We start from the raw sequence: 13,286 nt of genomic DNA, 5'->3' as shown, positions 1-13,286 counted from the left end.
ATAAATCATGACAGAAGCCACTATAATGGGCCTAATTCGGCCCATTTACTAAGAAGCCCATCTGAAAGTTTTTTTTTTTCCTGAAGCAAAAACAAAACAAATTTGTGCGCAGATCTAGCAGCGGCGTCTTCGAATTTTTCGTGGCTACGTTTGACGGTGCCACGAAGAAGAAGAAGACGAAGATGGATTATCAGAACAAGCTTGTTCTTGCTCCCATGGTTCGTGTGGTAAGTCGAAATCGTGAAACTAGTTCCTAGTTTCTTTGTTCTCGCTTTCGGCTTTGCTTATTCCGGGAGGTGTTCTGTTGTTTAGGGAACGCTCTCTTTCAGGATGTTGGCGGCGGAATACGGCGCCGATATCACATACGGTGAAGAGATTATTGATCATAAGCTTGTTAAATGCGAACGCCGACTCAATGGTAAACACTTTTTTGTAATCTTCCTTATGGTGTTAATGTGATTTTTTGAATTATTCATTTGGTTCTCAGATTCTGCTAGCTAACTTAGTTTCTCTTATTGTTTGAAGTGAAAGATGAGATTGATCCAAACTACTGTGTTTAATCGTTTAGAACTAAGCATTGAACCAACATTGTTTAAGATATATGCAAAGAACTATCTAGGTTTTGATATGGTGCCATATTGGGGTCTCACTTGTAACTAATTGAAGTCTCCTTTGAAATGGTAAATTCTGTGTATAGCTCGCTCGATATGATTGTTCTGTCTACAGTCAATATGGACTGTTTGTAATGACTTTAGCTCTATAGTGGAACCTGGCTCCATTAGTGCATCTCTTTGGTAGACATTAATAGATTTTGCTACGGAGAGACTTAAACAAGATATTTTCTTTGGTGTTCCCCTGCTTATCTTTATGAATCATATAGGCTTCTTTCTGTGGTTCTTCCTGATTCTCAAATTCTTATTGTAGTTCTCCCTCTACAGTTGCTTCTGGGACATCTGAGTTTGTGGAGAAAGGAACAGATAATGTAGTCTTTAGCACATGTGATGAAGAAAAAAGTAGGGTTGTTTTTCAGATGGGAACTTCTGATGCTGTTAGGGCTCTAAAGGCTTCTGAGATTGTGTAAGTTTAGTCATCTTTTTTTTAACTGAGGTTGAAAAGAGTCAACGTTACTTGTGTTTTACAAAATTTGAAACTGAATTTCTTTCTGTCATCATTAGGTGTAATGACGTTGCAACTATTGATATTAATATGGGTTGCCCCAAGGCATTCTCTATCCAAGGTGGAATGGGTGCTGCTTTGTTAAGTAAACCCGAGCTAATTCATGATGTATGACTCTGTGAATTCTTAGTTATATGTTTGTTTCTTACTGATCTATTTTAATTGTTCACCTCATATGGTATCTTCTCCATCCCAGATTTTGGCAACACTTAAGAGGAACTTAGACGTACCGGTTACTTGCAAGATTCGTCTATTAAAATCACCAGCAGATACTGTTGAATTGGCTAGGAGAATCGAGAAACTTGGTGTACCAGCTCTTGCTGTACATGGGAGGTAATATACACCACTGTTGTTAGTTTGTTCTCATTCCTTTAAGCTGTTTTAATCAAAGTTGGTAATTGATTCCTCCTTCCTTAAAATACAGGAAAATTGCAGACAGGCCAAGAGATCCTGCTAAATGGGATGAGATTGCAGATGTGGTGGCAGCATTATCCATTCCCGTCATTGCAAATGGCGATGTTTTAGAATATGATGATTTTTCTCGCATTAAAACCGCAACAGGTACACATGATACACTTATTGAATTCAGATTCATGAGACTTGCAAATATAGCCCTACAACATTTTTTATCTGCCATGTGCTAATGTTTATACTTGATTCACCTCTGATTTATATAACCCTTTACTGTTTGCTGTTTTTTTTGGTTCCCATAAAGGCGCTGCATCAGTTATGGTTGCAAGAGGAGCTATGTGGAATGCTTCAATTTTCTCTCCAAAAGGAAAATCACACTGGGAAGATGTGAAAAAGAAATACCTTAGAAAGGTAAAAACGAAAACCCTTTCAAGAGTAAAAGATAATTTCCCTGGATAAGATTTAATTTTCAGGTTTGGGGTATTGTGTAACAGAGCATCTTGTGGAATAACGATGTTAAGAGCACGAAATACACGATAAAGGAGATGATAGCGCATCATTCTTGTCTTGAACTACCGGAAGGGAAGTCTATCAACAAAGCAGACACTTTAGAAGATTTAGCGTAAGTTAACTTCTTACTTTACCTTGCTTTATACTAATAACACAAACTCCAAATGGGTTTTACTAGAGAACGAATCTGATATAACTTAACTAAAACTGTAAATCCACTGGGATCTTAAGAACTATAGTGGCTCGACCCTCGAGTCTCAACCAATTTGGTTTGGTTTCAACTTTCAACTTTCAAGTTTAATATTGTTGTGTTGTTGGGTGTGAATATTTCAGGCGGCTTTACGATTTAGAAGATTACTTTTGGACAGTGAAGAACATTGGTCCACTGACACATAACTTAAACCATGTTTTATGATACTGAAAGAAAATGCCAACACTTTGCATTTTCATTTATATCATTTTGTAATCTCTATTGATTTTTATATATAGAGGCATCCCATTGTTTTTACTCAAATGAGTAAATTACTAAAACTAGCCGATTGGTAAACAAACTGTAGAATTCTTTATTGTAGTATAGAAATCAAATTACAATTTGATATTTCATTTTTTTCATTTCAATGACCATCCAAACCATTAACATTAACTGTGTTCCACTAAATTTTGAAAAGTGGTCTGGAGTTTGTGAACCAGATGCTCCCCATAGACAACTCTTTTGAAAACTTGGGATGTTCCTTTTCCTGGGTACTTCTCTTTGAAGATATCCAACGGCTCCACCGCTGCGTCGAAGTTCGTCTGAACAAGATAATTGAAAACATGATTCCAAAGCCGAATGAGGAAAACAGACAAAGAATGTTACAAATTTAGTACCTCGTAAAAGAATCCGACGCAAACACGGTATCGGGGAGAGTTATTGATCACTCTATGAAGTGTGGATTCGTAAACTCCGTTAGAAAGAATCTGCGTATATGACTCAAAAAACATTTTAAGGACTAGTTGAAATGTAAGAAAGATCAGAAAGTGTGAGACGAAACAAACCTTTAGCATGTCACCGATGTTGCAGACAAATGATCCAGGGATCGGAATAACTGGTATCCAATCGCCGGCCAAGTCTCTCACCTTTTCAAATATAAGCATAAAAATTATAAAAATGATCATAGTAATAATAGAGAGAATATGCACTAGATAGGCAAATAATATCCTCTTATATTTGCAAAAATGAGGGATGGCAAAATCGTAGTTATGTTAGTTCATTTTATCTATAACTTGTATGTCTCGCAAGTTTTAACAATTACCCTGTTTTTCACGACAATACCCATTAGGCTCTTCATATAGCTTAGCTTAATTACGGGTTTTCCACGATGTGTTGTTTAGTAGTTTTGACAAAAATATTAGCTACCAAATAAGACCAATAATACCTGAAGAGCAGTTTTGTCATCATCTTGATTTATAAGTGACAACAAGCCTGCAAAGTTATGGTTGGTCTTGAGTAAAATAAAAACTTATGAATATTATCAACTTGATTTGAGTTCAAGCTTACTTACCATAGTCAGTGTGAGCTCCACTGTAAGTGAAAAAGATGAGACGAGTTACTTCACTGCTAAAGTGAAATAAAAGTTCGTCGTAGTAAAATGTGAATGAGAAAAAAACTTACCATCCGATAACATTTTCTTGGTTTACACCTGGATAACCAAGAATACGCATTATCCAAAACGGATCTGTAAGCATCTTTCCCTCAAACTCATAAGGTGATCCACCAAGGGCTAATGAGATTCCCCTTAAGATATTTCTAGAAAGATCTGTAAAATTAAGATCATGCATGAAATAAGATTAAGAACTTAATATTTACCCTCTTGGTTCAACAAAACATATAAAAGAAATGTAAAAAGGGTAAATCACCTATGCAGAGCTTAATATACTCCTCCATCAACTCTTTGTATTCTTGAGGATTCTCTGGCCTTCAATGGAAATTCACCACAAAAAACAAAACAAAACCAAAAATTTAAGAGAGAAATAGTATGAAGGTGAAATCTCATTTGTCCCTTTCTTTTTGATATTTTTACTCAAACTCTTACCACTGGTTTGCCCCTTCCATAACCTTTCCAATGTCCCCATGCTTCCCTTGCTTAAACTCTTTGTAACACTATAAGAGAATAAAACCATATCAGTTAGTTATAATCACTACTTGGAAACATCACTCAAGCAAATAGGACACTTACATCAATGGCTTCGTGCATATCTTGTTTCCCATTCGTTAAGTTTAGTCCGATTCTCTGATATCCTCTGTATAACTCAACATCCATGAATAATCTTCGTTTTTTACCCGAATGGAACATCACTTTTTTATATTTTTATATATTTGGTTTGGTTTGATTTGAGTTCCACGAAAATTTCAATTAAAATAATACTAAAAAATTAGTAATATAGATATTAATTAAGAACTATTTTTACGTGCCATTGACCCTTTTTACAAGGTGTTGGAATCGAATTCCGATGAGGAATACGTTGAAGTAGATATTTAACCATTGACTTCTAAATAATATATGTAAGTTGACGATTTTATATTTATTTCTTTCGTTAAGAACAAAATTATATATAATATAGTAGCCATCTAATCTAACTAATCGTGATACCAAATTTGGTGCACATTTTGAGATCAGTGGAATAAACCTGTATCCAGCAGCTGGAGTAATCTTGATCTTAAGTTTCTCTTCATAAGGAAGCTCGAAGAATTGATGCGACATCACTCTCACCTTCCTTATAAAATCCTCCGATATTCCATGACCAATCTGCTCAACAATCACCGACCAAAATCAAACCCTTTAACAAAATCCAAACAAATAGAACTCCATTATCGAAAGTGTTTTTAACTTACTACGTAGAAGAATCCTGCGTCCCGACAGGCCCTGTCCAGCTTTCCCACAACCTCCGCCACGCCGGCATCCTCCGCCATGTTGGCATCATCACATTTGACCACTAAAGGACTGATGTCTACAAAAACCATTGTCTCATGCATTTTAGTTTCCTTGAGATTTAATATGAAAACTTTGATGATGAGTGCGACATTTGCTGAAAATAATGAATTTAGGGTTTCATCCGTACCGATAACTGGTAATAGGGATTTGAAGTTTGTCGCCATTTCAGATACTTGGACAATGACGGGAAACGATTTGCTCTAACAAATATATAAAGTCAAAAACTCTTTGGAATGAAATATTTTATCATAAAATGGTTATATAATTTCCTATAGTGCAAGTGTGCAACTAGTTTTCAATACCCATAAATGCCAAACGGACCGGCCCATGTGTGATCGCATGTGTGATTTTTATTTCTTTTCTAGGACTAATTAGGTAGCTAGTCAAATCCAAACTCAAAATTAGAAAGAAAATATAGTGGCAAAAAATGTAAATAATAGTAGATGATTTTAGCAGGGATAATGTAGAAATAGCGTGTCATTGTGTTATGTAGATATTTTCTTGAAACTTTTTAGTTGCTTTATAATTAGTTTGATGAATAATGTTTTAAGTCAATACATTTTTAGATAAAAACAATTACTTAAGATATATTGGACGAATCATCTTGTATCATCTTTTATCACGTGCAACTTAATTGGTAATCCAATCCATTGGGTACGGTAGGAATTGTTTTGTATCCAAACATCACTCAAGCATTTGTTTGAGATTGATGAGTGCATGTAAGGTAAAAATATATCCGTTGGTTGTTTTCTTCATTACGTGAGAAGAATACGGTTAAAATTCAACTCATCATCATACAAAACGGCATTTAACAAATAACTAGAATATGTGTTATTTTTTCAAAGTTTAAAATTCTAATTTATGGTTACTAGATTACATCTTAAATATGATATGCATGGTAACTTATATGTTTTCACTGATTTATTTCTTGAGATAGAATGTGGTTTCTTAAACCTCGAACTTCAAAATGGTACTCTTAATTAAAGAACATCAATGTCAATGATTATTTAACTCCAAAACCAGCGACGAAACACTAGCTAGGTGAGAGAGGAAGCTACCTAGAGGAATCTCATCGTTTTTTACTCAAATTACTAAAACTAGCCGATTGGTAAACAAACCTGTAGTTTTATTAATATTAGAAACCAAATTACAATTTCTTCTTCATTTATTTTTATTGTCGCCTAGAACTTCTTTTATTTTACTAAAACTCGAAATCCATGCTTAGGTAAAACAATTACCATCCAAAGCCCATCAACCATATTAACTGTTTTCCACTAAATTTGCAAAGGTTGTCAGGACTTTGTTAATCAGATGCTGTCCATAGACGACTCTTTTGGCAACTTGAGATGTTTCTTTTCGTGGATGCTTCTCTTTAAAGATATCAAGTGGCTCTACCTCCGCCTCGAAGTTAGTCTGTTCATTCAAGATATATATTAAAGATAAACATGAATCCAAATCCAAAAGAGGAGAATACAAAGAGTATTACAAGTTTTTAGTACCTCGTAGAAAAATGCAACACATACACGGTATTTAGGAGAGTTATTGATTACTTTATGTAGTGTGGATTGGTAAACTCCGTTTGATAGTATCTGCATATATGTTTCCCCAATGTTTTCAAGAATTGTCAAAACAAAAGAAAGAGAGATCAAAGAGGGAGAGGGAGATAGAAGAAGAAACAAACCGTTAACATGTCACCGATGTTGCAGATAAATGATCCAGGGATCGGAATAGCTGGTATCCAATCACCGTCCACGTTTTTCACCTTTTAGAAGTTGCAAACAAAAAGAAAACTTTATAACCATTTTTCAAACACAAAATGATATATGGTTTATAATAAGAGTGTAGAGGATGTGAACTAAACAGGCAAATTATATCTTTTATTTGCAATTACAACATGATGACAAAATCGAAATAAACTGATTAATTTATCGATCGCTTTTATTTTTTTATTACAAGGTGGATATATATATTACACATCATGATGTTACCAAACATAGTGTTATTTTTCACAACATCATATTTCATGTCATATCACATCTTATTTACGATTTAGCCTTTTTTACCAATTTTGAAAAGAATAACAAAATTTGGCTATAGCAAATAAGCCCAATGATAGATACCTGAAGAGCAGTTTTATCATCATCTTGATTTATAAGCGTCAACAAGCCTGTGAAATAACCCGTTTGAGACCAAAAAAAAACAACAACTATGAAGAGAGTGAACTTGATTCGAGTTCAGGCTTACGTACCATAGTCAGTGTGAGCTCCACTGCAAGTGAAAAAGAGAAGACGCAGAGTAAGTCACTACAAATGAATCTTGATAATAAAGTTGAAATGAAAAGTGGTGGTAGTAAAAGATTACCATCCAATAACATTTTCTTGGTTTACACCTGGATAACCAATGATACGCATTACCCAAAAAGGGTCTCTAAGCATCTTTCCCTCAAACTCATAAGGTGATCCACCAAGGGCTAATGAGATTCCCCTTAAGATATTTCTAGAAAGATCTAAAAGAAAGAAAGACAATGAAATGAAATTAGAAACTTATAAATTTTACTGATAAACAAAAAAGGGGTAAAAACACACCTGTGCACAGCTTAATATACTTCTCCATTAAATCTTTGTACTCTTGAGGATTTCCTGGCCTTCAAAAAAGAGGTAGCAAAAAATACACAAAGAGATAAATAGTCAAAGAGATAAATGATTTCGTCATTTATTATGGGTTATTCAAAGATATATATATATATATATATATATATATATATTTACAAAAATTAAAACGTCATTAATCTATTAAAATTAGTTTTAAATGTTTTATGATTACTTTGGTTAGCCTCTATTCAGTTAATATATATCATTCTACTATCGATCGTTTCACTATTCTTATTCATATATGTGCATCTACACACTTTATTTATCTTGTCGCCCTTTCGTTATAATATTTTTTTAACACAAACTTAGATGCAAAAGAAAACAATCAATCAAACTCTTACCACTGGTTTGGCCCTTCCAAGACCTTTCCGATGTCCCCATGTTTCCCTTGCTTGAACTCTCTGTAACACTGTATTCGTCGCGGTCCATAAGAGAGAGATTACAACCATATCAGCTAGTTAGAAATTAGAATTACTACTTCGATCGAATGCATGCATCACTCACACCAATGGCTAGTTAGACAAACTTACATCAATGGCTTCGTGCATATCTTGTTTCCCACTCGTAAAATTTACTCCAATTCTTTGGTATCCTCTGTACATATATGTAACACAACGCCCATGAGTGATTCGATTATAAGATATACTTTTTGTTTTCTAAGGCGTGTTCAATTCGTATTTATTCGGTTTGTGTTCTCTGGAAATTAGAAATTCAGGAATGTAAAAACTAATCAACAAATGTTTGTTTTTCAAGATATTTTAAGATAATAAAAACCAGTTTAATTAACACATATTAGTGTTAGAAGTCTTTTTCTCCGTTCATTTATCCAAATTGATTATTGTGTTTGGAAAAAGGTGGACATTGAACAAAATTGCAACGATCGTTGATATAGCAGGTTACCCACTTTGGTTCATATTTTGATATATATGGAAACAAACCTGTATCCAGCAGTTGGAGTAATCTTGATCTTAAGTTTCTCCTCGTAAGGAAGCTCGAAGAACTGATGCGTCATCTCTTTCACCTTATTTATAAGATCATCCGATATTCCATGACCAATCTGATCCACACTCACCAACCATAATCAGACATCTTTATTATAAAACCCCTAAAAAAGAAACTCAAATTTCGAAAATTTGTTACCACGTAGAAGAATCCGACGTCCCGACATGCCCTGTCCAGTTTTCCGACTACTTCCACAACCCCCGCATCCTCAGCCATGTCGAAATCATCACATTTGGCCAGTAAAGGACTGATGTCTGCAACAACATTATCACATTAACTAGTTTAGTTAGTGAAGATTTTTGCTGAAAATAATGAATATACGGTTTCTTACGTACCGATAACTGGTAGTAGGGATTTGAAGTCTGTCACCATTTCAATATTAAGGAAATGATAGAAACGCTTTGCTCTTACGTACGTAAAGACTACTTTGCGATGATATATTACCATAAATGGTTATCTCATTTGTATAAATACACATTAAAAATTGTCCCTTAGGATTTCTAAAGGCCAAACGGAGCAGCCCACGTGGGAAATCATAGAGTGATCTGTTATCAGACATATATTTTTGTCACTCAAATAAACTGTAGTGATCGTTATTATTCGGTTTTATAACTTTTTAAAATAAAATTAGTAATTTCTTAGTAGCTTTAATGCTTTGTGATTGGTTTGTTGAATACATTTTTAAAAGTTTATTCGCATTTTAGATAAAAAGTAATTACCAAAGATTATACAAATGTTTATCATCACGTGTAAGTTAGTTTGGAGGATAATGATAAATAAATTAAAAAGTGAGTGATCCAAATCCCTTGATAAGAGTTTGAGCATTATCTAGTTATGTTTGTGGCATTGTTTATTCTTATCAGATCATTGCGGAAAAAAGAAAACGCATAAACTCAATTCACTAAATAAGTTCGTTAGTTAATTAGTCAACAAACATCAAAAGCAACAAAAGTAGACGGCACCTAGCTCCAACAACAGTAAGAATGACACGCTGGTAGCTAAGACAAATTCCAACAAGACGGCCGCCGGCGTTAGTTTGCCACTACATAGCCCGGCCCACCCTAAGGTCTCGGATCCAATTCACTTGTCAGCAGGGCCGGCTCAATGATATTTGAGTCTTGTACTAAAATATTTTTTTGACCCACAAATTAATCAAAATTATTTTTTGGCCCTCTAATTTAATCAAATTTATTTGTTAGGCCTTAAATCTAATAACTTTTTCATTTTAGCCCTTAATTTCAGTTAAAAAAAAATTGGACCCTGAGCAAATGCTCCACTTGCACACCCCATCAGCCGGCCCTGATCTTGATATTTGAGTCCACGTACTAAAATATTTTTTTGGCCCACAAATTAAGCAAAATTTTTTTTGGCCCTCTAATTTAATCAAATTTATTTTTTGGGACCTTAAATCTAATCAATTTTTTCAAATTGGCCCTTAATTTCAGTCTAAAAAATTTTGGACCCTGAGCAAATACTCCACTTACACACCCCTTGAGCCGGCCCTGCTTGTCAGATATATATCAGATTTTTTTTTAGTAAATAATAAATCGTCTTGCTAAGGAAATTCTAATTGTAATTCACGGGGAAGTTAAGGACTATATAGTGCATGCTCGCGAATCATACCAGTTTGATTTTGTTTCAAGTTTGATGTTGTTGTGGATGCATGTTTGAGGGCTTTACGGGTTTAAAAAGAATAGTTTTTGTCACGTTAACAAAAAAAAAGTTTTTGTTAAAATTGGATAAAAATAAAGATGATTTGTCTCATTAAGTTTGATTTGCATTACCTTTTTGATACTTAAAAAATCAATTAAAAGGCTAAAAGCAATTGAAGATAGAATAAGGAAAATTCTTCTTGATTCGAGTTCAGGCTAATTAGTTAGCAGAGTTCCACTTGAATTTTTCAATGGCTTCAAAATAAGAAGATATTTTGATTGAAGTAGTCAAAGTAAAACAACATGAGAGAATTTTCTTGTATACACTTGGAAAAGGGTCAAAGTTCATCTCTTATTTTTATTAATATATACTGATTATTATTTGATTGAACTAAATTCAATATTCAAGTTTCTTCTCCATATATATTTTGGCAACCAGTATACATTATTTCAGTAGATGAAAGTCAACATTGGTGCTTGTTGTTGCATCTTGCAAGTATGGTATTGGTATGGTCCAGTGCTTGTTCTACGAGGTCGAGTGATCCAACACACTTAACACAAAGAAAAAGAAAAAGAGAGTAAAGTCAATACTGAAACCCATATGGCCCAAAATTTGTTCGAAGCCCAATACATAATTTGGAACCTAATTTGAGAAGTCCATTACAGAACATTTAGTGGATAAAATTACCCAACTATTAATCCACCATTCATAATTGTCTCGTGCGTTTATCAGAACCACAATTGTTACTTGTTAGCTTGGATATAATTGACTTTGTTCTTCTGATATTAACTCGATACTGGTCGTACTGTCTAAGGTTAAAATCAAATTTGATGGCCCTGAAATAATTTAAAAGATCTTTAACTGTATTGGGCCTAAGCTCATTGACGATTCTCACACTTGGTTTTAAATCTGAGATATGTTCTTGTTTCGTTTTTTTTTGTTTGGTTTTATCATTTATGTTGGGATCAGTTTCGTTTAGGGTTTCTGTTGAAGTAACGGTGTATAAATAAGTTTATTTGGATAGATATTATGAGATTATATATCTATGATTATCTTCAAAAGTTATTAACTTTACACAAATTAAGTTAGTTATAAGAAAAACAAAAAACCATAATGTAAATGGAGCTCCTAACTACATTTATGAGCTCTTTCGTTTAATTACTTTTTCCTCTCCCTCTTGAGTTTTCTGTTCGATCACAATGAATAGAAATCATCATGATCATCTCGATGCTGCGGGGAAGGATATGTGGTCACGTTTAAGTGATTTGGCGGATAAAGCTGATATGCTATATGAAAGAGAAGGAATATCCAAAGACCGCAAGAGTGTCTCAGAAGAAGAAGAAGAAAAGAAGACGAGATTCAGTATTTTGGTGGATCTCGTGGGTAGGTTATGTGATCAAGAGGAACGTCGTACTCTTGGATCATCTCCTACAAAAACCAACACTCTTTTTGAGGGTAGTGAAAAGAGCCACTTGGATCATCACTTGGATCATCTCCCACAAAAACCAAGGTCTTCCCTTGAGTGTTTTTTTACTAGAGTATACACGCGACGAAACCATAATAACGTTTCTACTTCTTCATCGCTCTTCAACACGGATGAGTTTGAGAGGACGGAGACTAAAAGCCCTACAATCCGTAATTCCCAATCTTCACCGTCTTCGTGTCTAATGGAGAACACAAAACGCAAGAGGTATCAAAGTAGTGGTAAATCCAAGAAACCAAAGTTTGATCCTTTCTCACTGACTGCGGCGAGAGAGACGCCAGAGTGGCTTTTAGATGTGATGAGAAAGATGAAGGGAGCCGAAGGACCGATCAAACTGATCTACGAGAAGACTTTGACCGCAACTGACGTCAAGCCAAGCGAGAGTCGTCTCTTAATACCTTTCAATAAGTTACTCAGAAACGACTTCTTGACTCCTGAGGAGTCTCGAGCCATAGCCATAGATAAAGAAGAAGAAGAAGAAGACACCAAGAAAATTGGTGTGAAAACGATTATCGTGAATCAATTCTCTAAAGAATGGAGTTTACGTTTTCTGATATGGGTGATGAAGAAGAAAAAATCTGGAAATGGAACCTTGTACTACACTTTGAATCGGGGGTGGAATGGTGTCGTCTCGGGTAACAAGCTCAAAGCCAACGACAATATTAGTCTTTGGACTTTCAGGTGTGGTGGAGTCCTCTGTTTTGCCCTTGAGAAAGAGTAGCTCTTTCCTTTTAACTCTGAATCTGATATGTTTCATTTCTACTTGGAACATTTAAACTTGATTTTATCAAGTTTTCCATTGGCAGAGTAGAGGTTTTTGGTCTATAGACTATAGTAGTATAGTAACTTCTTCTTTTCTTTTGGTTTTAGTAGTAGTAATTTCTTGCAAGTAAACTTAAGGTTTTCCTACGATTGCATGTGATCTTACACTTTATTATTGGTAGTTAACTTGCTCTTTCTCTCTTGTTTACTCTACTTTAGTTACTACATATGATTTCTTCTTTAATCTAGTACAAAGTTTAATCTGGTGTGATGGAATTGATCCAATTGTGCAAGTGTTTTTGGTGAATTCCTCAAAATGTGCTTATAAAATCAAAATCAGGACAAAATTTGTTGCCAAGACATGTTTTTGTTTGTTTGGCATGTAATATAATCTTTAGTTCTAGACTTTGATGTTAACACGTGTTTAGATTCAGTATGGGACTTGAAACATTTTCATTTGTTACACACACCACTGTGATGAAACAGATATGGAGATAACTATCAAGTGCTGCAAAATTTACTGAGATTCCCTACTTCACCTAATTTGCCTCAGTATAGAACATCTTGATGAGATAACTAACACTCGAGATTGTTCTTTGTGCAGAGAAGAAGAACATTGTTCTGTTCAAAAACCAAGAGAACATCAGAGTTTTAATAGTACCAAAC

At 34.5% G+C, this 13,286-nt stretch overlaps 4 protein-coding genes across 10 annotated transcripts; 2 read left to right on the top strand and 2 right to left on the bottom strand.

The window, feature by feature from the left end:
- Window positions 1–29: 29 nt before the first annotated feature.
- On the top strand, window positions 30–2,735 carry AT3G49640 (Aldolase-type TIM barrel family protein). 5 transcript variants are annotated; one of them, NM_114824.5, is made up of 9 exons: window positions 35–227; window positions 313–418; window positions 939–1,077; window positions 1,176–1,284; window positions 1,373–1,509; window positions 1,601–1,737; window positions 1,892–1,998; window positions 2,082–2,209; window positions 2,431–2,735. In NM_114824.5, the coding sequence occupies exons 1-9, from the start codon at window positions 183–185 to the stop codon at window positions 2,510–2,512; spliced, it is 990 nt and encodes a 329-aa protein (NP_190533.3). In that variant the 5' UTR covers window positions 35–182; the 3' UTR covers window positions 2,513–2,735. The 5 variants fall into 5 exon arrangements, with proteins under 5 accessions (NP_001325798.1, NP_001325796.1, NP_190533.3 ...); NM_001125328.2 differs by having other exon boundaries at window positions 925–1,077; NM_001339434.1 differs by having other exon boundaries at window positions 30–227; window positions 2,082–2,721.
- Window positions 2,352–5,267, bottom strand: AT3G49630 (2-oxoglutarate (2OG) and Fe(II)-dependent oxygenase superfamily protein). 3 transcript variants are annotated; one of them, NM_114823.3, is made up of 12 exons: window positions 5,197–5,267; window positions 4,970–5,085; window positions 4,765–4,883; window positions 4,314–4,377; window positions 4,170–4,237; window positions 3,994–4,052; window positions 3,749–3,893; window positions 3,639–3,658; window positions 3,513–3,559; window positions 3,133–3,213; window positions 2,965–3,054; window positions 2,716–2,889 (listed from the first exon to the last, which is right to left on the bottom strand). In NM_114823.3, exons 1-12 carry the CDS (start codon window positions 5,231–5,233, stop codon window positions 2,737–2,739), a joined length of 999 nt encoding a protein of 332 aa, NP_190532.2. In that variant the 5' UTR covers window positions 5,234–5,267; the 3' UTR covers window positions 2,716–2,736. The 3 variants fall into 3 exon arrangements, with proteins under 3 accessions (NP_001325902.1, NP_190532.2, NP_001325901.1); NM_001339432.1 differs by lacking the exon at window positions 5,197–5,267 and having other exon boundaries at window positions 2,352–2,889; window positions 4,970–5,130; NM_001339431.1 differs by having other exon boundaries at window positions 4,314–4,883.
- A 674-nt stretch (window positions 5,268–5,941) lies between these two features.
- DIN11 (2-oxoglutarate (2OG) and Fe(II)-dependent oxygenase superfamily protein) lies at window positions 5,942–9,245 on the bottom strand. Its single transcript, NM_114822.5, has 12 exons — window positions 9,058–9,245; window positions 8,861–8,976; window positions 8,659–8,777; window positions 8,251–8,314; window positions 8,062–8,129; window positions 7,655–7,713; window positions 7,431–7,575; window positions 7,318–7,337; window positions 7,190–7,236; window positions 6,751–6,831; window positions 6,569–6,658; window positions 5,942–6,482 (listed from the first exon to the last, which is right to left on the bottom strand). Exons 1-12 carry the CDS (start codon window positions 9,167–9,169, stop codon window positions 6,330–6,332), a joined length of 1,074 nt encoding a protein of 357 aa, NP_190531.2. The 5' UTR covers window positions 9,170–9,245; the 3' UTR covers window positions 5,942–6,329.
- Window positions 9,246–11,574: 2,329 nt separating this feature from the next.
- Window positions 11,575–12,579, top strand: AT3G49610 (B3 domain protein (DUF313); the record flags this gene model as incomplete). Its single annotated transcript, NM_114821.1, has 1 exon — window positions 11,575–12,579. The coding sequence occupies one exon, from the start codon at window positions 11,575–11,577 to the stop codon at window positions 12,577–12,579; it is 1,005 nt and encodes a 334-aa protein (NP_190530.1).
- Between the last annotated feature and the right edge of the window lie 707 nt (window positions 12,580–13,286).

This window comes from Arabidopsis thaliana, chromosome 3, assembly GCF_000001735.4.
Source record: "Arabidopsis thaliana chromosome 3, partial sequence".
In the NCBI taxonomy this organism is placed as follows: Eukaryota; Viridiplantae; Streptophyta; class Magnoliopsida; order Brassicales; family Brassicaceae; genus Arabidopsis; species Arabidopsis thaliana.
The sequence above is the reverse complement of the archived record's forward strand: the minus strand, read 5'-3'. Positions and strand labels throughout refer to the sequence as shown.